General features: G+C 49.7%; 1 protein-coding gene across 2 annotated transcripts in view; it reads right to left on the bottom strand.

The window, feature by feature from the left end:
• FBLN7 (fibulin 7) overlaps positions 1–25,008 on the bottom strand; it is a 51,369-nt gene that overhangs the window by 7,927 nt on the left and 18,434 nt on the right. For both annotated transcript variants that reach the window (XM_074989227.1, XM_074989228.1), the window contains exons 3-7: positions 17,234–17,404; positions 11,008–11,133; positions 10,525–10,662; positions 7,792–7,929; positions 922–1,060 (exon numbers count right to left, since the gene is read on the bottom strand). In XM_074989227.1, the coding sequence (XP_074845328.1) occupies positions 922–1,060; positions 7,792–7,929; positions 10,525–10,662; positions 11,008–11,133; positions 17,234–17,404 (712 nt within the window). The remainder of the gene's footprint in view (positions 1–921; positions 1,061–7,791; positions 7,930–10,524; positions 10,663–11,007; positions 11,134–17,233; positions 17,405–25,008) is intronic.

The following is a 25,008-nucleotide window of genomic DNA, read 5'->3' as shown; positions in this document are numbered from 1 at the left end:
TTATACCACTGCACCTGAGGACAGAATCTGGCCCACCAGCTGCTGAACTTGGGCCTTCCAAGCTAGAAGCATGAGCCTCTCCAGGTGTGTCTGCAGGGGAGGGGGGAGCCAGCCTCACAGCCCTTGTAGAGAGATTCATGCCTGTGGGGCTTGAGGCAGCGTGTAAAAAAGTCTGTGTGGATGCTGGCACCAGCGGAGGCTCAGGCTGGCCAGCCAAGCTTGCACCTGCCCAGCCAGTGGGGTCCATGCTCCGCACAGCTCAGCATAGTCCGTTTGCTTGGGTGGAGCTAGCAGGAGCCTGTCCACCTGATCTGGGAGGCTCGTGTGCCGTGGCAGTGTCAAAAGAGCTCCAGAAAGCGAGGCTCTGTCACTGGGGCAGACACCCCGTGTGGGTCCCACGCAGCAGGTGGTATGGGATCCACACTGGCCAGCCTGGCACATCCAGCCCTTCCATGAATGCCCGGAGGAGACCGAAGCACTAGGGAAGGGCTGGGCATGGCCTCCAAGAGCGGCTGGGCGAAGCCAAGGGTGACAACCAGGGGAGTCCATGTGAGTTTTGCCATTCACATCAATAGAGCCAAGATTTCACCCTGAGAATTGGCCCCGTATTCATAGATTATATGCCCCAAAGCGGCACAGGCCATAGAGCCTCCCTGGATATATTCCTGTTCTAACAACCACACCCCTCCTCAAGATGCTCCCCAAGTCTGGAGTTAGCCAAACGAAGACCTGGACTAGCTTCCGGCTGAACAGCCTGGGAAGGGCATCTTCCTGCCCAGGGGTTGCAGTGACCTCCCTAAAGCAGGCACGTGTTGACACTGGTGTTCAGAAGGGTAACTACCCCACAGAGCTTTTTGGCCTGAGGTTGTTGTGCGCAGATTTATGGGGGGCTGTGGGCTGTCGCCGTTCCCTACTACTTACAAGGGCGATGTTTTCACGTAGCTGGCGTTGCCGCTGGACCGAGGGCACTCGGGGCTCACGCACTGGAAGCCTCCTCCTGTGTTAATGCACGTCATCCCCCTGGTGCAATTGTGCTGGGACAGGCTGCACTCATCTATGTCTGCAAAAGAGCATGATTTGAACAGACAGCATCAGAGGAGACCACTCAATGTGCAGAAAAATGACCATACCTTGTCACGAGGGACCTGCCACGATCACTGTCCTTCAGAGATCTCTGTAAAACATGCTCTCTTTTACCAAGGGAAAAGCACGTGTGTGTGTGAGGTGGGGGTTAATTCCCGGCCCTGCAAACTCAGTCACGCTCTGGCTACGTCTACACGTGAAGCCTACATCGAAATAGGCTATTTCGATGAATAACGTCTACACGTCCTCCAGGGCTGGCAACGTCGACGTTCAACATCGACGTTGCGCAGCACCACATCGAAATAGGCGCTGCGAGGGAACGTCTACACGCCAAAGTAGCACACATCGAAATAAGGGTGCCAGGCACAGCTGCAGCCAGGGTCACAGGGCGGACTCAACAGCAAGCCTCTCCCTTAAAGGGCCCCTCCCAGACACAGTTGCACTAAACAACACAAGATCCACAGAGCCGACAACTGGTTGCAGACCCTGTGCATGCAGCATGGATCCCCAGCTGCAGCAGCAGCAGCCAGAAGCCCTGGGCTAAGGGCTGCTGCACACGGTGATCATAGAGCCCCGCAGGGGCTGGAGAGAGAGCGTCTCTCAACCCCTCAGCTGATGGCCGCCATGGAGTACCCCGCAATTTCGATGTTGCGGGATGCAGATCGTCTACACGTGCCCTACTTCGACGTTCAACTTCGAAGTAGGGTGCTATTCCCATCCCCTCATGGGGTTAGCGGCTTTGGCGTCTCGCCGCCTAACATCGATGTTAACATCGAAATAGCACCCAACACGTGGAGCCGTGATGGGCGCTATTTCGAAGTTAGTGCCGCTACTGCGAAGTAGTGTGCACGTGTAGACACGGCATCTGAGAGTTAAGTTGGGGGTCTTTCCAAGGCAGCTTCACCGGCAATAAAGAGTTTGAAGGCATGGGCGGCGGGTCTGAGAGGCAAAGGGAGGCACAGCCTACCTGGGGTCTTGGTGCTCATCTTCTGTTGCAGCTCGCAAACATATGGCTTTTCCCCCCACCCATCCACTGAAGTGTATTTGTAAACTTCAAAGTGAAAAGTCTTTCAGCTGCCAGACCTCTTAGCAATAACACCGAACGTGTGCAAAAGCCTGGAAGCAGTCTCAGAGAGGTAGCCGGCCCTGTTAGTCTGTATCTTCACAAAAGAGAAAAGCAAAAAAGCAGTGCTGTTCTGTTTAGCTGTGAAGCAGTAATTAAAACCATTTAGCAGGCATAAGCCAGCCCTGAATCCACTGACAAAACCAGTTGTGCATTACTATCTCTACAGGACCTTTAAACTTCGCTTTAAATATTTCATTTGTTTGTGGCTGAATCTTATAAAATCACATCTCTAAAAATCCTTGAATAGACATTAAGATGTGTAGTCTGAGTATTCAGCTTTAGCCTTAAATGCTTGGATCTTCAGACACAGTTTTTTAAATAAATTCTTCAAAAGACCACCCTGGTCTAAAATAATTAGTTCCTATAGTACAAAATCTTCCTTTTCCTTTTTACTATTTGATGAAGTAATTTTAAGAGAATCCTCCACCAAAATTCACATATTGCTAAGATATAAAATGCTTTGTTAGGCCTACAGTCTTTGGAAACATATTTTGACATAAATATATAGTGAAATTTCATAAACATGTCTGGTTAAGAAAATCACACAAAATAAATTAGTGTTCCCTGTTTTTAAAAGCAATGAACTTTGTTATGAACACACTCAACAGCTCCAACTGATTAATTGCAAATAATGTCTTTGTTTCAGTGTGTTTAAGTGTGTAGTAATCTGGAATGGTTACTTCAGGAAGGCTAAAAGCGTATTTAAAAAGTATGAATTCAGCCTGGAAAAACACATGAAGAAAATATGACACTAGAAGGGCTGCACCATGTGCTCTATAATATTTAATGTTGTATTCAGCAGGACAGCTGGCTTGACCTTACTAGGAAGTTTTTGCCAATAAATCTCTGACAAACTTCAGGTGATATCACAAAACCTGTGACTGACATTTTGCATTCCCAAATTTAGTGCTTTTAATTAGGCCCCTTCTGCATGTCCAGGCCTCACGATCTCCCCTGCAGTAGAAAACATGTTCCCTTCTCTGTAGAAAGAAAGTTTAGAAGAGTTCCCCCTGCATCAATGTCATTTGCCACACTTGGGCTCAGGGATTTGGCTGGAAGGGGTGAGGGGAGGGAAGACAGTGGTGTGGGACAGGAGAAGGGGCACGGCCTGGCAGAAGCAGGGGATGAGAACGGGCAGGGCCACGGGCTGGGGAGCTTGCCTCCCCAAGCAGCAGCTTCGCCTACCGCCCATGTTTGAAGGCCAAGTTCTGAGCCTGTGTACGAGCCTGCGCAAATGTCAGCGCCCGCTGTCCACAGGACCCAGTGCCGCACTGTTTCCTTGGTTGGCTTTCCAGGTGCAGCGGTTTTGATACTGCCCAAGGCGGGAGGTCAGCTCCCCCCACCCAGAGCCACAGCAACGGTGAGAGTTACAACAGAAAATACTTGCTATGCTTCTAAAAATCACAACCACTCAAGGCCCAATTCTTATCTGGGCTCAGCACCCAGGGGCATGATCTGATTCTTACGAGGACTCAGCACACAAATCAGCTGAGCTCTTTGGAAAATCTGACCCATTAGAAACTACTGTAAATACCATTTGCCAAGGCAAATCCCCACTCTGACACTCTGAGTGCAGCAGGTGGGGGCTCTCAAAAGACCTCGAAAACACCTCTTTCCTCTATAGACTTCTGCTCAAAAGCTTCCCCAGGTCACAGATTCCCTGACCCTGGGAGGCAGCTGCCACCACCTGAGCCAGACAACCCCCTTTAGAACCCAGGAAGACACACTTGGGACATGTCCATGTGGGGTGATCCCAAGCTCTGACCCTTCCCTTAGGAGAGAGCTTGAGGACAAGGGCAAAGCAAACTGCAGTCTCTGATAGCTGACCTTTCAGTCTTAGGCCTGGCTCTACACAGCCCCTTCCCTGGGATTCGGTTTGGAAGTTACAGTGTACAGGAGGGTACATCAGCCAACCTGAGAAGTCCCACACCAAACCTGATTGTGCCCGATGCCTGCTTGCACAGCTGTTATTCCAAGATTGCTCTGTAGGCCTGGATATTATGGAAATCTTCCCACCTGGTTTCAGACTTCGGACATCTCAGTATTTCTCCTCTGACCACACAAAGGGCTCACCCAAAAGGTAATTTCTTCAATTCAAAAATCCCCCTCTCTCCCCATAGGTTCACCTGGCTACTTGCCTGTGCAGGACCCACTATCTCTGGGTTTAACCCTTGACAGGTAACTTAGTTAACTGACTCCTGGGATGTCCAGAAAAGGGTTAATAGCCCTCCCTTTTAATGAGCTGAAAGGTTAACAAAGATTACTCCCTTATTCATTCTTGTTCACCTACTTCACTCATTACTGGTCAAATTTGTTTTTTGGGGCCAGTGGCTGTTCCTATCACATCATCGTCTACTCTGACATGGCTAAATGGTTAAATAAGGAAGAAAACATGCTCACGGTAATTTTTATCTGACCCCTCTTAGTCTCTTTACCATACCACCACTTTCTAAACCCACATTAACTTTCTTCAGCAACATGGGTTTAAAAAAAATCATTCAGACTCCTTCCTTTCCTCTGTTCTTCCAGCACATAACTGGAAGGTTTTTGCACTATAGCCTCTGTACTCTGTAGATAGTTTAGCCCTTCTTAGCCCAGGAGAATCAAAGAAAGGGCTAAACTAGAGCAGAAAGAAGAAAAGCTATTCTTCTGGCAAACTTTAAAATTACAAAGCTGTTTGAAGTTGCCTTTTTTTGTTTTTCAAAAAAAGAAAAATTGTAAAGGGTAGAATATTTAATTGAAAACATTACCAAACCATTATTAAAAACCTGTACGCTTTCTGTAACTTCAACTTTCTCCCCCTAAATTAAAGGCAACTAAATATTTCACCAAAAAAAGAACATTTTGACAAAACTGATGTTTTTCCATAATGAATTTCAGTTTTGAAAAAGGGCTTTACTTCTGCTCACCCAAACCATTCCAACGGGGACTAGGCAAATCTTTGAAAAGAACTGATAATGCTTTTCTCCTGTGAGTTCTCACTGGAAGGGGTTCAGAGAAGAGCTACGAAGATGATTGGGGGGAATGGATGGCCTATTTTCTGAGTGACAGATGGAAGAATTAGGCCTAGTGAAATGAAGGCTGAAAGGGGATCTGATCATACTCTATAAATGTGTGTGTATGTGTGTGTGTGTGTGAATGCCAGGCAGGATAAGGGGCAATTTAAGCTCAGGAACAATGCTGGCACAAGAACAAATGGGGCTAAACTGGCCATAAACAGCTGGAAATGAGGAGGGGTTTTGACCTAGTACAGACAGCTGATGTAAAACCCCTCCTTTGACCTGGCTACTGCCTCTTGGGCAGGTGGATTGACTATGCTGATGGGAAAGCCCCTCATGCCAGCGCAGGACGCATCTACATGGAGGCAGCAACAGCACGTCAAGGGTAGATTAACTTGACCGTCCATCTTTCCTGAAAACCAGCAGCTGCCTTCCTTGGCTAGTTGGTGAGCTCCAGCAAGTGATGCACCCTTTGTCCAAGTGAAGACAGGGACATACAGGTACAGTAACAGCCAGAGGCTGAGTGATGGACTTCCTATTTTGCCTGCTGACCCCGTTCCCAGCTCTGCCCCACTCTGTCCGCACTGCGGAGGTCACACAATGGGAGTGGAAACTGCTCAAAACACCCCTGTGAGAGTCTCCAGCCAGCGAAGAGGCAGCGAGGGGTCCTGGTCTCACCCGACTCCCCTCCCCCAGCCCCACACAGAAATTCCCCATCTCCCCTGGGTCCTGCCCTCCCCAGACACTCCCCCATTGCTAACCCTGACCCTGCTGCCCACCCTGTCCACATGGCTCCTGCCCCTAACATGTTTCGAGCCCAGGCTCAGGCTACCTCTCCCAGTCCCCTGCCCCCAGAAATCCCACACGTGTCTGCCCTACCTACCCCTCCAGGATCAAACCCAGTGTCTCCAGCCCTCCCTCCTTCCCCTCCTCTTTTGCCCTATAACTGCCCAAGAAGCTCCCTTTGCTTGCTCACCAGGCAGGCACTGGCCACAGCTCCAGTGAGCTCAGGCCGGCTACTCTCCTCCAGGCAGGATATGGGAACTGAGCACAGCAGGCAGGCTGTCACTGGGGGATGTAACTGCTTCCCTTGCACCTGGGAGGCAGTCAAGAGGATTGTCGTTTGGGAGGCTTCGCTCCCAGGCTCGTTGATCTGTGGCAGCCTGGAATTGCCCCTCTCCTCCAGGCTCTAGCAATGTACGCTGGCTGGGAGAAACCTTGGAGTCCACTGGAGTTTTGCTGTCGACTACAACTTGTGAAGATCTCAGCCTGCTGAAGTCAATAGGAGCTATAAAACCTCTGCACATGTTGTAGCTACATCTCTGTATTATTCATTTTCACATGAGTGCAGATCATCTTCATACAACCTCTGCCCATATGTAACTTTCATTTTCATCTAACTTTACGTTGTCTTTTGTTGAATATCTCTGTATTAACTCCTTTTCACAGAATAACATTCCCAGGCCATGGGCCATGCAAATTGGGTTGGCATTTCCTTAGCAAAAGGACCAGGGTGCTGGTTTTACCAGGGTATGGAGTTCTCGAGGTTCCCCCAGTGCACTAGACATAATTAGATGAGCTGGGTTTAAAATACCTGATGGCAATTTTACATTCACAGACTCTTATTTAACATGGAAACTTCTTATAACTTTGTATGAAGTTTTTTGTATTAAGTAAGGTAAAGAAGATGCCTTTATGCCAGACTCTCTCTCTCTCCTATCACCTATAACAGAGAGGCAGCCGTGTTAGTCTTTCTCTTCAAAAACAACAAGAAGTCTTGTGGCACCTTGTAGACTAACAGATATTTTGGAGCACCAGCTTTCGTGGGCAAAGACCCGTTTCGTCAGATGCCCTGTTGAATGGAAGAGGTGTGCATGGCCAAGGCGTGAAAGGCCAGCACCTCCGGGGACAGTTACAATGGTTAAAGCAGGGATGGAAGCCCCATCCGAGACCAATAAGACCTGTGAAGTGGGCTCATTACAAGAAGACTGGATGTATCCAGGGCCTTGGGAGTCAGCAGTGAGCACCTGTTTTGGAAACCCCTGTTTGACGTGCGGCAGCATGAAGATACCACCCGTTCTGCATGTGCATGAACTAATGCATGACTGATTACTACAGATCTGCATGAGAGGGAAGCTGCTATAAATCTAGGGTGTCTTGCAGGTGCACCCTGGGTCTCGCCTTGTCAATGTCGGGGCACGGATGTGGGTTGGCAGAAACCGGTCTCCAGCCCTCCCCCATGTAACTCACCTGATCAGTGAAGTTAGGGGGAGCAACTAGTTGGTAACAACAAGAAGATGGAGGGTGCTTGTGCGTGAGTGCAAGAATGTAACATACAATGTGCATATGACAAGGTAGTGATTGATATTTGTATTACCAGTAAATGTGGCATTTTGCCTTTTCCCCTGCAAAAGATCCTGCCCAATTCTTTTAAGTGCAACAATGTTGGGTTGGAGCCAGCAAGTCTTTGTGACAGGAAGTTACTCACGACATCAGAAAATAATGCAGCTTCTGCAACTGCACTTCGGTTTCCAGCAATAGGCCACGGACGGGGCTTCTTGCTAGCCAAGAGCAACGGCTCACCTTCACAGCTTTTCCCATCGCTCAGGAGCTTGTATCCGCGGGGGCACGAGCAGCGGTAAGAGCCAGGAATGTTGACACAGGTGTGCATGCACAGACGAGTGGCTCCCTCCAGCTTGTAAACCTCACACTCATTTACATCTGCAGAGGGAAACACACTGTCCTGTACAAGGGCAGACCCTGAACAAAGGGAGCCACCCCAGCAAAGAATCTGTGCTGACAATTGCTCGTTTCCTCCGAAGCCTGGCCAGGAATGGACCACAATGGTGAAAGCACAAACGTGCAAAGTTACCAGAGCAAGAACATTTCACTGCTTAATGGCCTGGGAAGAAATCTGACTCACCCCCACTTTGGGACTGGCCGGCTGGCTTGATTCTAGCCCATGATCTGTAGTACCCAGGCCATGGGCCACGCAAATAGGGCTGGCACTTCCTTAATGAAAGGACCAGCATGCTGGTTTTACAAGGTATGGAGTTCCTGAGGTTTCCCTAATTGCACTAGACCAGTGGTTCCCAATCTGGGGTCTGCAGGCCCTTGGAGGTCCATTAGGGGGTATCGCAGGGCACCCATGGAAAAAAAAAAGATAAATAAAAATGACTATAGAAAATAAGGTTAAATAAATTGCAAAGTTACAGTCAATTATTTTTAAATTAAATATCTTCCCATACTGTTATTGACGGCTGCCCAAAGAGCTGCTCTGTGTTTTCCTTTTTCACGTACTGATGTGTACATAGAGGCTAGGCTTGGCTTTGATGGGGGTCTGCAAGGGGTTGGGGGGCGTGACTGAGGGTCTGCACTAGTGGAAAGGCTGGAAACCACTGCACTAGACATAATTAGATGAGTTGGGTTTAAAACACCTGCTGGGAACTGTACTCAGGCCTGTTATGCACAGGGCACACAGCACTCTGACACACTCATTTACTGAGCAGGACCATCTCACCCACTACTGAAATGCAGGCACGGTGGCGGGGGTTGCGAGGCTGCAGTTGTGCGACAGAGCAGATACGGTGAGTGCAGGAGAACAACTTCTCGTGGAGTGGCAGGGACTCTGGCTGCAAGTTACAATGTGGCCTGCAGGCAGGGCCATCCCGATGCGGGGGGCGGGCAGGGCCCGGGGCAACCTCACCCCCCAGGGTGCCAGGCACAGGGTCCTGGGCAACCCCCCCCTCACACCACAGGCCCTGCTTCTCTGCTCCACCCACACTTGCTGCCCTCCCAGAACAGCCTGCCTGGGGATTACCTGGGGCAGGGCACAGCGGCGGGTGGCCACAGCAGCAGGGGGTCACCTCGCAGTTACCACACGGGTGAGGGGCAGCCTGCTCCACTCCGCCAGGCCCTCCCGGCCTGCTGAGCCCCACTTCTCGCGGGCGGCGGGGCTGGAGGCTGCTTCCTGTCGCTGCCGAGAAGCGGGGCCAATGGGCCGCGAGGGTGCGGAGCGGCAGAGTAGAGCAGGCTGCTGTTCGCACCGCATGCTGTGTGTGTGGTGAGGGCAAGGCGAAGGGAGGTGACCCCTGCTGCTGCCAACATCATCTGCTTCCTCCCTCAGGAAACCTGCCCCCTCCCATTCACAGGACAGCTGGGGCAGCTGCTGGGGCACCCACAAAAGCACAGAGCCTGGGGCAGCCACCGCCTCGCCCTATAGATGGGATGACTCTGCTTGCAGGTCCATACAGAAATGACTTTGAATGGCCTGTGCCTGCAGCTGCCAGGGGAAGACAAAGCTCTTCTGCTCGCCGAAATCAGATTCGGCACAAGTGTTAAGGCTGGGGGGGTTTCCTGCCGACCGTAAAGGGGTGTTTTGGGCTCCTGGCAAGCTGCCAGGTCTGGGAGGTCCAGCCCTTTCTGAACTGGCAGTGCAGTAATTACAGTGGGTTGGCTGCACTGGGGTTTCCTCTACACTTGCGGAAAGGAGACCTTTACTGCTCATACGACCTCAATTTTATATCCCAGCCAAAGGAGGGCCCCTCCCAAAGCACAGAGTCTCTTAAGGGCGTGTCGGGACACCGCCTCCCATCCGATGCAGAGGGAAACTGTCACCTCCCGGAGCACCACCAGCAGTGCCTGGGCTTTCCCCAGCCATTTCCTGTGCAAGGGCCATCAGGCCCCCTACCCCTTACTTTCTGCAAGGAGCCCAGAGCACAGACCTCAGGGGAGATCACAGATCGGGGGCCGGATGTCTCTGGCCAAAAGGAAGAGGGGAAACAGGTGTGCACGGAGAGGAAGGAGCACCGCGGCGCTACCTGGCAGCGTCGGGGAATGTTGTTAAGGCAGATCACTGTGGATTTTCAGCAGTACTGAGGATCGGAGGAGTCTGCATTTTGGGGTACCCCGCCTGGGACATCTTCAGGGAGCCTGATGTTCAGAACATGCTGGGGATCCGCCCTCTGAAGACCGGGGCCCCCCAACGCGATCTCGTGGTCGGCACCCCGAGTCACCAGGAGGTTCTGAGTACCGGGTAGTGCAAGTCTAGAGCTCGCCGGAGGTCCAGGGATGTGTTCAGTGCCTTACGGAGCGGGGTTTGGACAACTACAACAACTGAGGCTGGTTCAGAACCAGGCACATACCAGCCATCAGCACACACCACACAGTTCACCTCTTCCAAGCAGCTATCTCTACAGCAGTCACCCGTAGAAGGTGCCGCAGCTACTGAGTATTCAGCTACTTGGGTGTGATGCGTGTGTAGGTGGCAGCAGTCAGGTGCAAGCTGCTCCCCGGACCATCCTGCACATCTCCTACCCTGACAGATGCTGTTGTCGGCCGTGCCGCTCATGTGGAAGCCGGCGTCGCAGCTGCAGTGCTGGGTCCTGTCAATTTTGGCACAGCGGGGCTTGCGGCTGAAGGCGGGGTCGTTCGTCACGCTCCAGGCAGGTGGGGCTGAAAGAGAGGAGAGAGGAACCTGCAAGTTGCTTCTACGACACCTGTCTCACGGTTTCTGCAGTTACATTTTCTAACATGTCTAAATCACTCAGCAGTCCCACTCCCATTTTCAAAAGCAGCTTAGAGCCTTAGACCTGCATTTTTAAAGGCAGTTTGGAACTCTCCTTTTGTTCTGTGTTTGTACAGCACCTGGCACAATGGGAGTGGACCTCTAAGTGCTACCATGATGGAAATTACTGTCATTCTATGGTGAGAGGCTAATATCTAAGGCTTCTGCCTTGTAAATTGCGATTTGTCTTGCTAGACAATCTCCTTCACATCACACCAAACCAAGTTACCTACCTGTTTGCAATTGGTACTGGCAGATCTCACCGGTCCACCCTTGAAGACAAGTGCATCTGTACTGGTTTACTCCATCCACACAAGTGCCGCCATTCTGGCAGGGATTACTTGAGCATTTGCTGATCACTAAGGGGAAAGAACATTTTTAAAAATAAACTGCATGGGCTCTATCTTTGACACAGTAAGGCCTGATACTACAGCAGAACTTTCCATAAGTAAGGACTACAGGATCAAGCTAATAGAATCATAGGACCAGAGGGAACCACGGGAGGTCATCTAGTCCAGTTCCCTGCACTCATGGCAAGGCCAAGCACCATCAAGAGTGGTCCTTACAGGTGTGTGTCTAACCTGCTCTTAAAATCTCTGATAATGGAGACTGCACAACTTCCTGGGCAACTTATTCCAGTTCTTAACCATCCCGACCGAAAGATTTGCCTAATGTCCAACCTTTCTTGCTGCAACTTCAGCCCATTGCTTCTTGTCCTATCATCAGCAGTTAAGGAGAATAATTTTTCTCCCTCCTCATTGTCATTGTAACCCCATTTTAGGTACTCGAAAATGGCTGTGACGTCCCCTCTCAGTCTTTTATTACCCATTAGACTAAACAAATCCAAGTCTTGTGATCGGCCCTCACAGGTCATGGTTTCCAGACCTTTAATCGTTTTTGTTGCTTTTCTCTGTTCTTTCTCCTATTTATCCACAGCTTTGTAGTGTCCAAAGGTGGTGCCCAGAGCGGGACACAATACTTCAATTCAGGTCAAACCAGCGCAGAAGCAGAGCGGGAGAATTACGTCTCGTGTCTCGCTCACAACACCTTTGTTAATACATCCCAGAATCACGTTTGCTGCTTGTTTGTTTGCAACAGGGTCACACTTTTGACTCATATTTGGCTTGTGGTTCACTGTGACCCTTACATCCCTTTCTGCAGTCCCCCTTCCTAGCTGGTCACCTCCCATTCTGCATGTGTGAAGCTGATTGCTCCTCCCTAAGTGGAGCACTTTGCACTTGTCCTCATTGAACTTCATCCTATTTGCCTCAGACGATTTCTCCAGTTTGTCCAGATCATTTTGAATTCTGACCCTGTCCTCAAAAGCACCCGCAGCCCCTCGCAGCTCGGTAGCACCCGCAGACTTTAGAAGCATATTTCGTATGCCAATATCTAAATCATTGATGAAGATATTGAAGAAGAACCTGTCCCAGAACCGATCCCTTGGAAACCCACTTGTTGTTCACTTCTAGCATGACTGTGAACCACTGATACCTACTCTCTGGGAATGGTTATCCAACCAGTCATGCACCCACTTTATAGAAGCCCCATCTAGGAGTCCCTGTTTGTTAAGGGTAAATCATAATTTGTAATAATTGCATTAAGTATAGCACTATAATAGTGATACCTTTAAATCAGGATTTTAGAAAGGGGTATGCAGGATTTAGGGTTCTAAGACCTCTCTAATTGTTAACGGGGGGAGTGTGGGACACTCAGCGCTTTTGAAAATCAAGGATTGACAAGATTAGGAAAAGGGATTTAGGAACTTACATTGAGGCATCAGTTTTTCAGATCTTGGCCTTAATTTTTAAGCCTGCCTTTTCCTCGCCCATCCCATGTACCATGGTGAGTGTCCAACACAGCTACCCATGCATGCCCTTGGCAGCTTTAGTACCACATGCATTTTGGTTGGGTTTGCTGTTTCAAGTCAGCAGGTGCATTACTGGGGTGGAGCAAGCTTATCTAAAGTAATAAGCCTCCCAAGGGAACTTTTCAGAAGAGTTTTTATCAGTGAACAACTGTTTTGCTATAACTGGATCCAACTCTTGCAGAATCGATGTGAAAGCTTGCGTAAGTGGTCCACCAACAAGGCCAGAATCCAAGGCAGTCGGTCACAACTTTCCCCATGATCACGTTGATCCACATGAGGACAACCCCCCAGCTTGGGAAACAAAGACGAGTTCAGCTGGACATATACAGCCTGAAGTAATATCCATCCTGGCGCCTTTAGTTGCTGAAGGAATGGCGGTGAAGAAGCAGGCTCTGAATACCACCTGGCCAGCCATACCTTCATGCCTGTGAAAGCTGTGCTCTCTGGGTCCATAGCATGTTCTAAATATTTCAGGGCTGCTAGAGCATGAAGCTTTCGACCAAGACGTGAGCGAGCATTAACTGCCCCGTCCTTGAATTTGCTGCCAGCGGAGATCTGAATCTCTCCTCTGGCTTCCTGGCTGCCGCGATTGTGTGCATGGGCCACGCTAACACCTGGGCAGGGGAGGAGGGGAAAGGGGAATGTGTTCCAAAGTGGAATGCTAGTCAGTGGCAGCACAGGTGTTCAGCAAAGGAATGCGGGGTTTGGCTGGTTGCCAGGCATTTCTATTCCAAGGAAAGCTATATAAAGCCTCCTTTATTTATAATTTCCATACTGAGCCTGGGAAGATTAAACGGCTCTCCAGCCTCCTCCCCAGCTCATTCTGTCCCCTGTCTACTGACAGTCCAGGCTGGCAGCTTATCTGGCAGGGCTGTCTTCATCTCTTTAGATACTGCACAATAGACAGCTACAGCGCGCTGTGATTTCAGCAGTGCAGGGGGGGATATGCTGGGAGCTTAATAGTCCATTAGCATTTTAGACAATGTGGTGGAATTTCCTTAAACAAACAAGACTTTCAACCCGCAGAGGCCTAAGCTATTTAAAGCTCGGGAGTTCTCCTGCGCGAACGGCAATTACCCAGGCTATAAAGAGAATATTGGCACTAGGGGACCGATTTCGGATCTGAAAGGCTGAAATAAACCTAGGCTTTATCCAGAACAAATTATGTGACTTGTCTCACATGGCATCCAGCGTATATGCATGGCTAACTTTAGAGTAATACTCACGTTCAATCCTTCCCAATCATTTGCCAGGTATGAAAGGATTCAGGCATAGCAGGAGGCTGGCTTTATTTTTCAGACTCACCCCTCTAATGCTGTCCTGCCCCTGAGCTCCTCCAAAAAGCCACTCCACATGTCACCCTCCTGGGTGAGTTCTGTGGGAAGTTTGTGATGTGGGCAAACTCAGAATAAACTTAAAGACAGAACCAAAGGCTCCAGAGAGTGGACGAGGGCTCCCTCTCCTTGCAAAAGGAGAACACAGATTTCTCAATGGGGAGCACCCGAGGTCAGTTGTGGGAGGGTGTGATGGTGGAGGAGTCCGTGACTTTGGGATTCCAATGTGTTTGCTTGTTGTCGGGGCTGCTGGTCCATAACTCATGCTATGATTGTGTATAGCTTTGTAGGGCTGTTATAAAACCAATAAAGTCTTTATTATCAAAGCAGGGGCCCACGTTCACTATCCTCCAGCATTCAACAATTCATGTTGCTTTAAAGATAGTTTATTATCAGGATCATTTGCTTTACGCCTGGCCAAAGTAGCAGGTCTGCAAATCTCTTTCTCAGGGCATCTTTGGGGTTCCTAGGAAGTTCAGGCTTCCGGTTCTTTTTATCTGGCTTCAAAAGCCCATGCCCAAAAGAGCCTAAAGCCTAACATCAATTCCCTGTGTCTCTCCAGCACTCTCTGTCAGTAGATTTTGAAATGCTTACAAAGGAAGTCAGTACCATTACCTTATCTTACAGGCAGTAAAATGGAGGCAGAAGGTGATGAAGTGATGTGCCCACATTGACTCAACCAGCCAGTGGTAGAGCCGGCAGTAAAACAGCCTGTCTCCTGAGTCACAGCCCAGTGTTCTAACCACTAGGAAAGCTGCCTTACATAGAGATGGAAATACCCAAATCAGGGTGTTAGGCTTCTGCCATTCTAGGTGAAAAGTGACCTGAACATAGAGCAGCCACTGTAAGGCAGTCCATCCGCTTCCTGTCTGAAGCATCCTTGTTAGGAGTAGTAAAGCAGGAGGTTTATATGGCATAAATCATTCCTCTCCCACAGTTGTTTCTTAAGGGGAAAGTCCCCATACATTAAGTGGAAGCAGATATTGGTGTCTTGCGAGTGACTTGTGGGCAGTTTCTGTGACTGCTGCTCCACAGAGTTTCTTTGGAGAGTTCACACGGTTGCATTCGGAAGGGACAGAAGCTTGGCGCAGCTCTGGGAATGCCAGGGCAGGAGAGCCGCAGGCAGTGACGCCTCGAGGAGGGACAGCAGGCTGGGCTCATCTGAAGCACTGCCAGTAATTTAACAAAGGGCCCCTCAGAAATGTTCCACTTTCCCTGCGATCAAGCTGAGAAGGGCTGGGAGGCGTATCCTGGGTATCTTCCTGCAGTTTCAGAAAGTTTCTGAAACCAGCTGAGTTTTGGGGCAATCTGGGCCATTCCTGATGCCAAACATGTGACATGGAGAAGGTTTCCAAATGCCCCAAGTGTTCAAAAACCATGAGCTGGGTCTTCAAAAATCACAAGGCTGCCTAAAAAATCATGAGCTTTAAAAAGATTAATCCCCGGTACACGTCGGGTTCCTTGAATTTAGCCTGTAGTTTCTGAGGGACCCCTGGGAGGCTTTTTCAAACTTTTCTCTACCATTAGGGAGCAGCTGGTTCTCTGCACTGGATGAGTCCTTGCATGAAATCAGACGCAGACCTTCTGCAGCTCCACTGTGACTCCCTGCTCCCACCTAGCAAGCAGCCCTGGCTCCAGGTTCCACAGGTTCCCGCATTGGAGGATTAATCTTGACAAACACTTGGTGCAAATTAGCACCTCCCACCTGTGCTACAACCCTGAAATACCCAGTGTTTTAACAAGGACAATAACCAGTATGCTTGAAATGAGAGACACGCTACATGAGAGTGTGGTATGCCAATTTTCAGTGGGCGTATGTTGGATCAGAATTGGACCCCAAAGGGAGACAAGGGCAGGGACCCTGCTGGCAGAAAGCATGAGTGTTGTTACCGTAACATATTTGTGAATTAGGAACACGTTTGAGAGCAATCGTTCTCCAGCCACGGCCCTTAGAGAGGGGTTTTCAGCCGTGGAGCTCCTGTGGGTGTTTTCTCCCCATGTTATGATGCACAATAGGAAACAGAGCCAGGGAGACGTTAGGTGGGCTGCACAAAGCGCCTGGGTGGTAGAGAGCAGAACCCGCAACCCTTTGCTGCAAATGCTGCTCTCAGGCACAGGAACACCACTATGGTGTCAAGCTTCTTGTTGGTGGGGATTGTTTCTGTTGAGTCCCTTCAGTGGTCTGAGTGCTACAGTGGGTGCCCTAGGCTTTGAATACAAGTTTCAATCAGTCTTGTGGGGCTTGGAAAACGTACTTAAAAAAGCCCCAGAAAACGTTTTTGTGCAATCACGTTAGGCCGAATGCCTGTAAACCACCATGAAGCATATTTCTGCCCAGTAAATTATTTTTAATAGAGGTAATTATATATAATTTTCTTGTTTGCCAATTCAGATCAATCACACGTTGGACGGAAAGGCAGCCATCCAAATAAGCATCTGAAGAGAATTATTATGAACATAGTAGGCCAGCTGCCTCAGACACTGATATTTATTGTTCGGAAATAAACTGTCTATTCAGGAGTTGGTTTTATGTTCAGAGCTTCTGCCCGGAGCACAATAAAAGAAACTCATGTGGATGCAGGACAAGAAAAGTGGGACACATGTGAGGTCATTGTCAGGGTCGCAGAACCCTGTTATGCTGAGCTGGAAACTTGCTGAACTCCAGTACACAATGCAACCTACCCAGCCATTATTATATCAAGCTGAAAGGGGGGACACACGGAATGACTTTTCCAGCCCAGTGAAGACTGTCCAAGCACAACTCCAAGTGCATGGACTTGCTGAGGCTTGCAAAGGGTCAGCTGCAGGTTCTGCAGCACAAGAGGACTAGCTGTGGCATTTCCACAACTCACGTGCCCTGGAAGTTGGTGTTTGCAAGGGACAGAACACCCCTATGTGAAATCCTGAGGGCACAGGGCCAGCTCTCTGCGCAGCAAGGATGCTGATTCAGGAGAAGAATCCGTAATGGATTAGTTGTTTTTTCAAACACCGCCTCTTCCCTATCCCCACTTCGGCTATACAAGAAACTGCAGTTGGGGTGATGACTGGCAAGCCAAGGGGAAGCAATACAGGCATAAGAACCAGGCGAGGGGCTACTCTTTCCCACACACAATCCATTCTCACTAACGAGCTCCGGCGCTGTACCGCAGGCCAGCTCGACTGACTTTGCTCTCGACCTGTGGCATGCATGGGCCTGCGCAGGGAGATGAAGACAGGTTCACACGCTCAAACCAAAGGCAGGAAAAGCCAAAGTACCTCTGCACCGCGGCGCTTCCCCAGTCCAGCTGCCATTCGCCTGACACACTCGGGTGCTGGGACCAGTGAGCTGGAAACCAGGTTGGCAGGTGAAATGGACTTCATGGCCCACGAAGTACTTGGTACCAAATATTCTGCCATCCACAGGAGCATCCAGTGCAGGGCACAACACTGCAAAACGACAGTGGGAAATGCTGAAGTTTAGTACTTGGTGTGCTAGCCACCTCCCGAGACACGTATGCAGGATTTAGCCGCCTGACAGCCTTCTGCCGCTCAGCTCCACATTAGAAGAACAAGGTCATCTCCTTGGAAAGCCTGGGCCATTGTGGAAACCTACAGCCGAGTTTCTAGGTAAGTCAGGCAAGTGTCTTTGTCAGGGTCAATGGAGACAACATTGTGGTAGTGTTGGGCAAGCCTCCTGCACTGACGCAGGGAAAGAGCCAGACTCTGACATGGCTCAGTTTATGAGGAACAGCTCGCTGTGACTATGTGAGACTGAGTGGCTCCATTGACTTCAGTAGGGGTCCTCTCAGAGTCAGGCACTGCTCAGCTAGACAAAGGGTCTCTGAGTTGGCTCCCAAATTACATGGGTTACTTTATACTGAGTGTGCAATAATCAATAGAGACAGGCCTACCGATGGAGGAGAAAGGTGGGAACAAGGGAGGCAGCTGCATAGGAGCCCACTGTTTCAAAGGGGCCTGGAGCTCTGGCCACCAGAGCTTCAGTCCCCTTGGAAACACTGCGGCAGAGCTGCTCTGCACAGCTGTGAGGCAGTAGGGGTCCAGGCCACAGCGCAGGCAGTGCCGACTGCCTTACATCCCACCCCTTCCATGGGCATGGAGCCAGGCCCCCCTCCTCTTTGTCCTGGGGCCTGTGGTGGCTGCTGGCCCTGCTGAACAGAGCAAAAGTGTACGAAACATCAGCTACTGGAGCCCTCTCCTCTGCACCCCGTCTTTACATTGCCTCGGATGCTGTCTTCCAATTGCAAGCAGGCAAGCAAAGGGAAGCACTGACATTTACAAAGAACCCACAAACCACAGGCTGTGCTATTAAAGACTGCTCTGTCCTCAGCAAAGGAAATCAACACATCGGTAATAAGTTCCTATCCCGAGCCCACTGGCCTCTCTCACACCAGAATTATCGTAGTGCCCGATGGCTAGTCATGCATGAAAGAAAAGAAAGAATGAGTCAATACCTCGCAGTGGAAAACAGCCCTACACATACCGTCTGGTAGCTCCCTGCTCTGAGTAGCCATTGGCTGGATGGAGCATTCGGTAACACGTGGCAGGGAGGGAGCTGGCCCTCATGGGTCAGACAATGGTAAGAGATGCCTAATGGTGGCACACACTGGACTAAGTCTTCTGCTGGAGAAGAAACTAGTACAGCGCCAGGGAAGTCAGTTTAGAGCGGCAGAGCATCTGGCCACTTCTCTGTTGTACACAAAACCTCCCTACAGAGTGAGAAATGCGTCTGTGTTCAGTCAAACGTCCCCGTGCTAGGAGGAATCTCTTTATGCAAAGTCAGAACGGCCACCCCCCGAGCAGGAGCGGCAGATCACCACATAGAGTGTGAGCACCGACTGCCTGAAACCCTCTTCTCCTCTCTAATGCACCAGTTCCCACCAGCTGCTCCTGGCCCAGGAGGCCCTGGATTCCTGCCACCTCCACAGCCGAGCAGTGTTGCAGCCCCTGTTGCTCAAATCTGGCCTGTCTATATGCTTGCTGGATTTCAGCGAGAGGGGCTGTGCCCCGGGGCATATGGTCACAGCACCACTCAGACTTGTCCTGGCCATGAAGCAGTTGCATTGTGGCCTGTGTGGCCTCTCTGCCTCAGCGCCTTTGCTTGTAAGGCCCTGATCCCGCCAACACTATAGGGCAGAAGGCTTCTTGCTGCGGGCACCAACAGGCAGGGGCTCTCACACCCACACAAACTGTGTGAAAAGACCATTTCGGTTGCCAGGCGAGCAACCAAACGTCACAAGTTGCACCTCTGAGGAAGTCCTTGCATGCGTAATTCTGCCTCCTTGAGTGTCCAGCCTGCCCATGGCACTGAATGCGGCAGGGATCACGGGTGTGGCCTTCCTGAATGCCCTATGATTCCGACAGAGCTACCCACCTAGACAGGCTCAGCATTCCTGTGTCCTAGCTCAGCGCTGTGTGTAAATGTGTCCTCCCCCAATGAATGCCTTACTGTATGGAGTACAGTGCAGCAGGACGAGGGACTGAGGCAGGGGCTGGTTGTGTCACCATCGTTCATGTTTCAACAGCCGGCGAAAGGTGAAATGGTGTTGAAGGCTTGCCCAGCACCTGGGGAGCTGTGTTCCCCAAAAGCACCACCCCATCCAGGCAACATGTGCTGGAAAGCCCCTCCAGGCAGAGGGGCAACAAAGACACCATATATGGGGGAGGGGGTTGGAGGGGGTCTGTAGCCCCCCCCTAAAATTTGAACCCCTGGATTTCATACTTGAGATTTGCTTAAAGCATATGCCCCAGCTCCAGAGGCAGTTCTTTGTGTACTGCTCCCAGCTTTGCCTTTGGGGCAGAGAGTTTGTTTGTAACTAGAGGGAGGCAGGGTGATTAAGATAAGAAAAGGCTTGTCATGCAAGTAATGGAAGGATTGTCAGATGATCATGAAACTATTCTCAGATACTCCCTTAAAAGTTGGGGGTGGGGAGTAGCAGAGAGATAGCCATGCTAGTCTATATACTATCAAAACAAAAAAGCAGTCCAGTAGTACTTTAAAGAGTAACAAAATAATTTATTAGGTGATGAGCTTTTGTGGGACAGACCCACGACTTCAGATCATAGCCATATGGGTCTGTCCCACGAAAGCTCACCACCTAATAAATTAGTTTGTTAGTCTTTAAAGTGCTACTGGACTGCTTTTTTGTTTTGAGGGGGAAAAAGAGTAGGAATAAATAGTGGTTTGTGTGTGTGTGGTGGTGGTGGGGATCTGGATTTGGACCTCTGCTGTTCAACTTCTCATGTGTTCTTGAAAAGGGGGTAAACAGTGAGGTGCCAACATTAGCAGCTGATTCAAAATTACTCAAAATAGTTAAGTCCAAAGCTGATGGCAAAGCGTTCCAAAGGGCGCTCACAAAACTGGGTGACTGGGCAACACAAGGGCAGACGGAATTCAGTGTTGATAAATACAAAGTAAAGCACATGGAAAAATATCGTCCCAACTGCACATACAAAAATGATGCGGTCTAAAATATCTGGTGCCACTCAGGAAAGGGAATCATTGTGGATCCTTCCCTGGAAGCAGCTGCTCAATATACAGTGTCATTCTAAAAGGCTAACCAAATAGTGGCAATCCTTATGAAAGGAATAAATAAGGAGACAGAAAATATCACATTGCCATACATAAAGACATGTCATGCCCACATCTTGAATATTGCATACATATTTGGTTGCCCTATCTATTTATCTGTCTGTCTGTCTATCTGTCTATGTTCACCCCCTTTATCTATCTATCTATGTTCACCCCTTTATCTATCTATCTATCAATCTATCTTCACCCCTCTATCTATCTGCACCCCCTTTATCTATCTATCTATGTTCACCCCCTTTATCTACCTATCTATCTATCTTTCACCCCCTTTATCTATCTAGCTATGTTCATCCCCTTTATCTATCTATCAATCTATCTTCACCCCTCTATCTATCTATCTGCACCCCCTTTATCTATCTATCTTCACCCCCTTTATCTATCTATCTATCTATCTATCCATCTATCTGTCTAATTTGGAAAAGGTACTGAAAGAGTAAGACAAATAATTGGGGTAAGGAACAGCTTCCATATAAGGAGGGATTAACGAGACTGGGACTTTTTAGTTTAGAAAAGAAACGCCTCAAGAGTGTGCGTGGCGAGGGATAAGTCAGAGCTCTAGAAAATTGTTCATGATGTGGGAAAACAGAGTATAGGAAATGTTATTTACTCCTTCCCTAACATAACACCAGACGCTCACACAATGAAATTAAAAGGCAGCAGATTTAAAACAACCCCACTGTCAGCCTGTGGGACTCTTTGCCAGGGGATGGTGGAAAGGCCCCAACTGTAACAGGGTTCCAATAAGAACAAATTAAGTTCAAGGAGGAGAGGTCCATCAGTGGCAATTAGCCAGGTTGAGTAGGGATGGTGTCCCTGACCTCTGTTTGCCAGAAGGTGGGAAAGACCAACAGAGGATGGATCACTTGATAATTGTCTCTTCTGTTCATGCCTTCTGCAGCACCTGGCACTCGCCACCATTGGCTGGGTTAAGTGGACCTTTGGTCTGACCCCACATGGCCGTCCTTATGGAGAGCGCAAATGTTTCTGGCCCTGGCTTTAACCCACTAGAGCCCTCTTCCTGCCCAGAGGGGAGGTACAGCCCAGGAGTCCTGACATGTGTTTCTCTGCAGAGGTAGCAGTAGTAGTAATAGTAGTAGTAGTAGTAGCAGCAGCATCCTTCAGTCTACGTAGACTATGGATCACACCCTTCGTAGTTCCTTTTGGAATCAGCATTTGCAGCATCTACTGTGACTGTGAAGGCCCACACGAGAGGGACAGTCCTTGCTGCATCTGTTGCATGTGTAATGGGTGTCTGGCAGGTCCTTACTGTGCTTTCTGTGGGCTCGCTTCTCCTCTGCTAGCTGTCTGATCCTCAACTCACCCTTCTGAAGGCCCTTGTATAGTTCCTGTCTCCATCTGTTGCGATCGTCTGCCAGCTCCTCCCAGCTGTTCGGCTCGATGTCTACCTCCCTGAGGTCCCTCTTGCAGACAACTTTGTAGCGCAATTGGGGGAGTCCAGGAGGTCTTTTGCCAGAGGCTAGCTCACCATACAGGATGTCTTTTGGGATCCTTCCATCATTCATCCTGTGGACGTGGCCAAGCCAGCGGAGCCGACGCTGCTTGAGGAGGGTGTGCATGGTTGGGATTCCAGCTTGCTCAAGGATGGCGGTGTTGGTCACTCTGTCCTTCCATGATATTCCAAGGATGTGCCTGAGGCAGCACAAGTGGAAGATGTTCAGCCTCTTTTCCTGGCAGGCATACAGGGTCCAAGTCTCGCTGCCGTAAAGGAGGGTGCTGAGGATGCAGGCTCTGTAGACTTGCATTTTGGTGTGAGTGTACAACTTGATGTTATTCCACACTCTCTTGCTGAGTCTGGACAGAGTTGTGGCTGCTTTTCCGATCCTCCTATTTAGCTCAGTGTCCAACGACAGGGTGTCAGTGATGGTGGACCCGAGGTAAACGAACTCGTGGACGACCTCTAACGTATAGTTGTCAATGCTGATTGATGGAGGTTCAGCAACGTCCTGACCAAGTACTTTTGTCTTCTTTGGAAAGCCCGAAGTCCTTGCATGCTTTGGAGAACTGATCTAGCAGTTTCTGAAGCTGGTCTTCTGTGTGTGACACTACAGCAGTGTCATCTGTGAACAGCATATCTCTGATGAGACTTCCTGCACCTTAGATTTAGCTTTCAGCCTTGCAAGATTAAACAGTTTCCCATCAGATCTTGTGTGCAAAAGATGACCTCTGTTGAAGATCCAAAGGCATGCTTGAGGAGAAGCACGACGAAGATCCCCAACAATGTTGGAGCAAGCATGCATCCTTGTTTGACACTGCTCCTGATGCTGAAAACATCCGATAATGTGCCATCATATTGGATGGTTTCTCTCATGTCTTCGTGGAAAGACTGGATCATCTTGAGTTACCCTGGTGGACAGCCTATCTTGTGGAGCAGTTTGAACAGTCCATCCCTGCTGACCAAGTCAAAGGCCTTGGTCAGGTCGATGAAGGCAATATGGAGTGGCTTCCTCTGCTCCCTGCATTTCTCCTGCAGCTGCCTCAGAGAGAAGACCATGTCAATGGTAGATCTCTCTGTGTGGAATCCGCACTGCGATTCGGGGTACACCCTCTCAGCAATCTTCTGGAGTCTGCCAAGGATGACGCGAGTGAACAGTTTACCAGTGATGCTTAGGAGGGAGATTCCACAGTAATTGTTGCAGTTGCTTCTGTCTTCTTTGTTCTTATACAAGGTTACAATGTTAGCATCATGCATATCCTGTGGAACCTCTCCCTCTCTCCAGCACAGGCACAGTAGCTCATGTAGGGGTTCCATGAGGGTGTCCATGGCACACTTCATTACCTCTGGTGGTATACCATCCTGGCCCGGGGCCTTTCCTACCGCAATGCTGTCGATGGCTTTCTTCAGTTCGTCCACAGTTGGTTCCTGATCCAGTTCGTCCATTACTGGTAGGAGCTCGACGGCATCGAGGGCTGCGTCAACCACAACATTCTCGCGTGAGTACAGCTCGGAGTAGTGCTCGACCCAGCGCTCCATCTGTTTGGCTTTGTCAGTGATGACTTCACCAGATTTGGATTTCAGAGGTGTCATCTTGTTCTGGGTGGGTCCTAATGCCTTCTTCATACCCTCGTACATTCCCCTGAGATTACCAGAGTCAGCACTCGTCTGGATGCTCCTGCATTGCTTGAGCCAGTAATTGTTGGCGCAGCGCCTGGCTGTCTGCTATTCTGTTTTTCTGGCTGCTCTGAGTACTTGCAGGGTACCCTGGCTCGGTGAGCGTTTGTACTCCAGGAGTGCAGCGCACTTCTTTTTGATGGCTGGAATCATCTCATCGGAGTTAGCTTCGAACCAGTCATTTGTGTTTCTAGCTCTTCTCCCAAACACCGACAAGGCCGTGTTGTAAATTGTATCCCTCAGATGCTGCCATCTGGATGTCACATCGGCACCCCCAGGGCTGCTGCGCAGATTCTCCTCGAGGGTCACTCTGAACTTTTCAGCTCTCTCTGAGTTTGCCGTCTTTCTGGCATCAATGCGGGGCCTTCCAGTTGGTTTAGAGCGGTGCAGCTTCTTGGGTCTCACCTTGAGTTTGAAGCAAACTAGCGAATGATCTGTATCGCAGTCGGCACTATGATAGCTGCGTGTCAGAAGGACTTTTTTGAGGTTATCGCACCTAGTGATGACCACGTCTAGTTGATGCCAGTGTTTCGAGTGTGGGTGTCTCCATGACACTCTGTGCTGTGGCTTGGTTTGGAAAAATGTGTTTGTGATGCACAGATTGTGGCACGTGCAAAGTTTGAGAAGACGCTGACCATTTTCATTCATTTTTCCCACACCAAAGTGGCCTAAGCAGGAAGGCCATGAGTCACGATCGGCTCCAACTCTTGCACTGAAGTCATCCAAAATGCACAGTTGTTTGTGAGCAGGTATTTGCGCTATGGCAGCACTAAGCACGTCATAGAACTTGTCTTTTACTTCTGGTGCGGCCTACAGGGTTGGAGAATAAGCGCTGATCAGGTGGACGGGACCGGCGCGAGTCTGAACTATGACCTGAAGGAGTCTTTCTGATCCGCCCATAACTAATTCCACCATTTGTAGAAGGGGTGTTTCTGACAGCAAAGCCAACACCATGCTCCCTGAGTTCTTCTCGGGCTTTACCCTGCCAGAAAAAGGTGTAGTCCTTTTCCTTTAGAGATCCCGAATCTGCGAGTCGCATCTCCTGCAGAGCAGCAATGTCAACTTGGAGCCTCTTCAATTCCTCATTGAGGACAGTGGTCTTTCGGTTGTTGCTATTGTCCTGAAGATCTTCAGTCAAACCGGTCAGCATGGTCCGCACATTCCAGCAAGCAAGCTTAAAACTTTGATGGTTTCCTTTTCTTGTTGATTTTTCGTATTGGTTTGCCATGTGCTCGAATTTCAGTCACTTGTCAGGTTTGGGAACCTTAAGCTTCAGGCGCCCAGTTAGGCAGGTGAACTGTGGCGGGACAG

Source organism: Carettochelys insculpta, chromosome 3 (genome assembly GCF_033958435.1).
Source record: "Carettochelys insculpta isolate YL-2023 chromosome 3, ASM3395843v1, whole genome shotgun sequence".
Classification (NCBI taxonomy): Eukaryota; Metazoa; Chordata; order Testudines; family Carettochelyidae; genus Carettochelys; species Carettochelys insculpta.
This window is presented reverse-complemented; position numbering and strand designations above follow the sequence as displayed.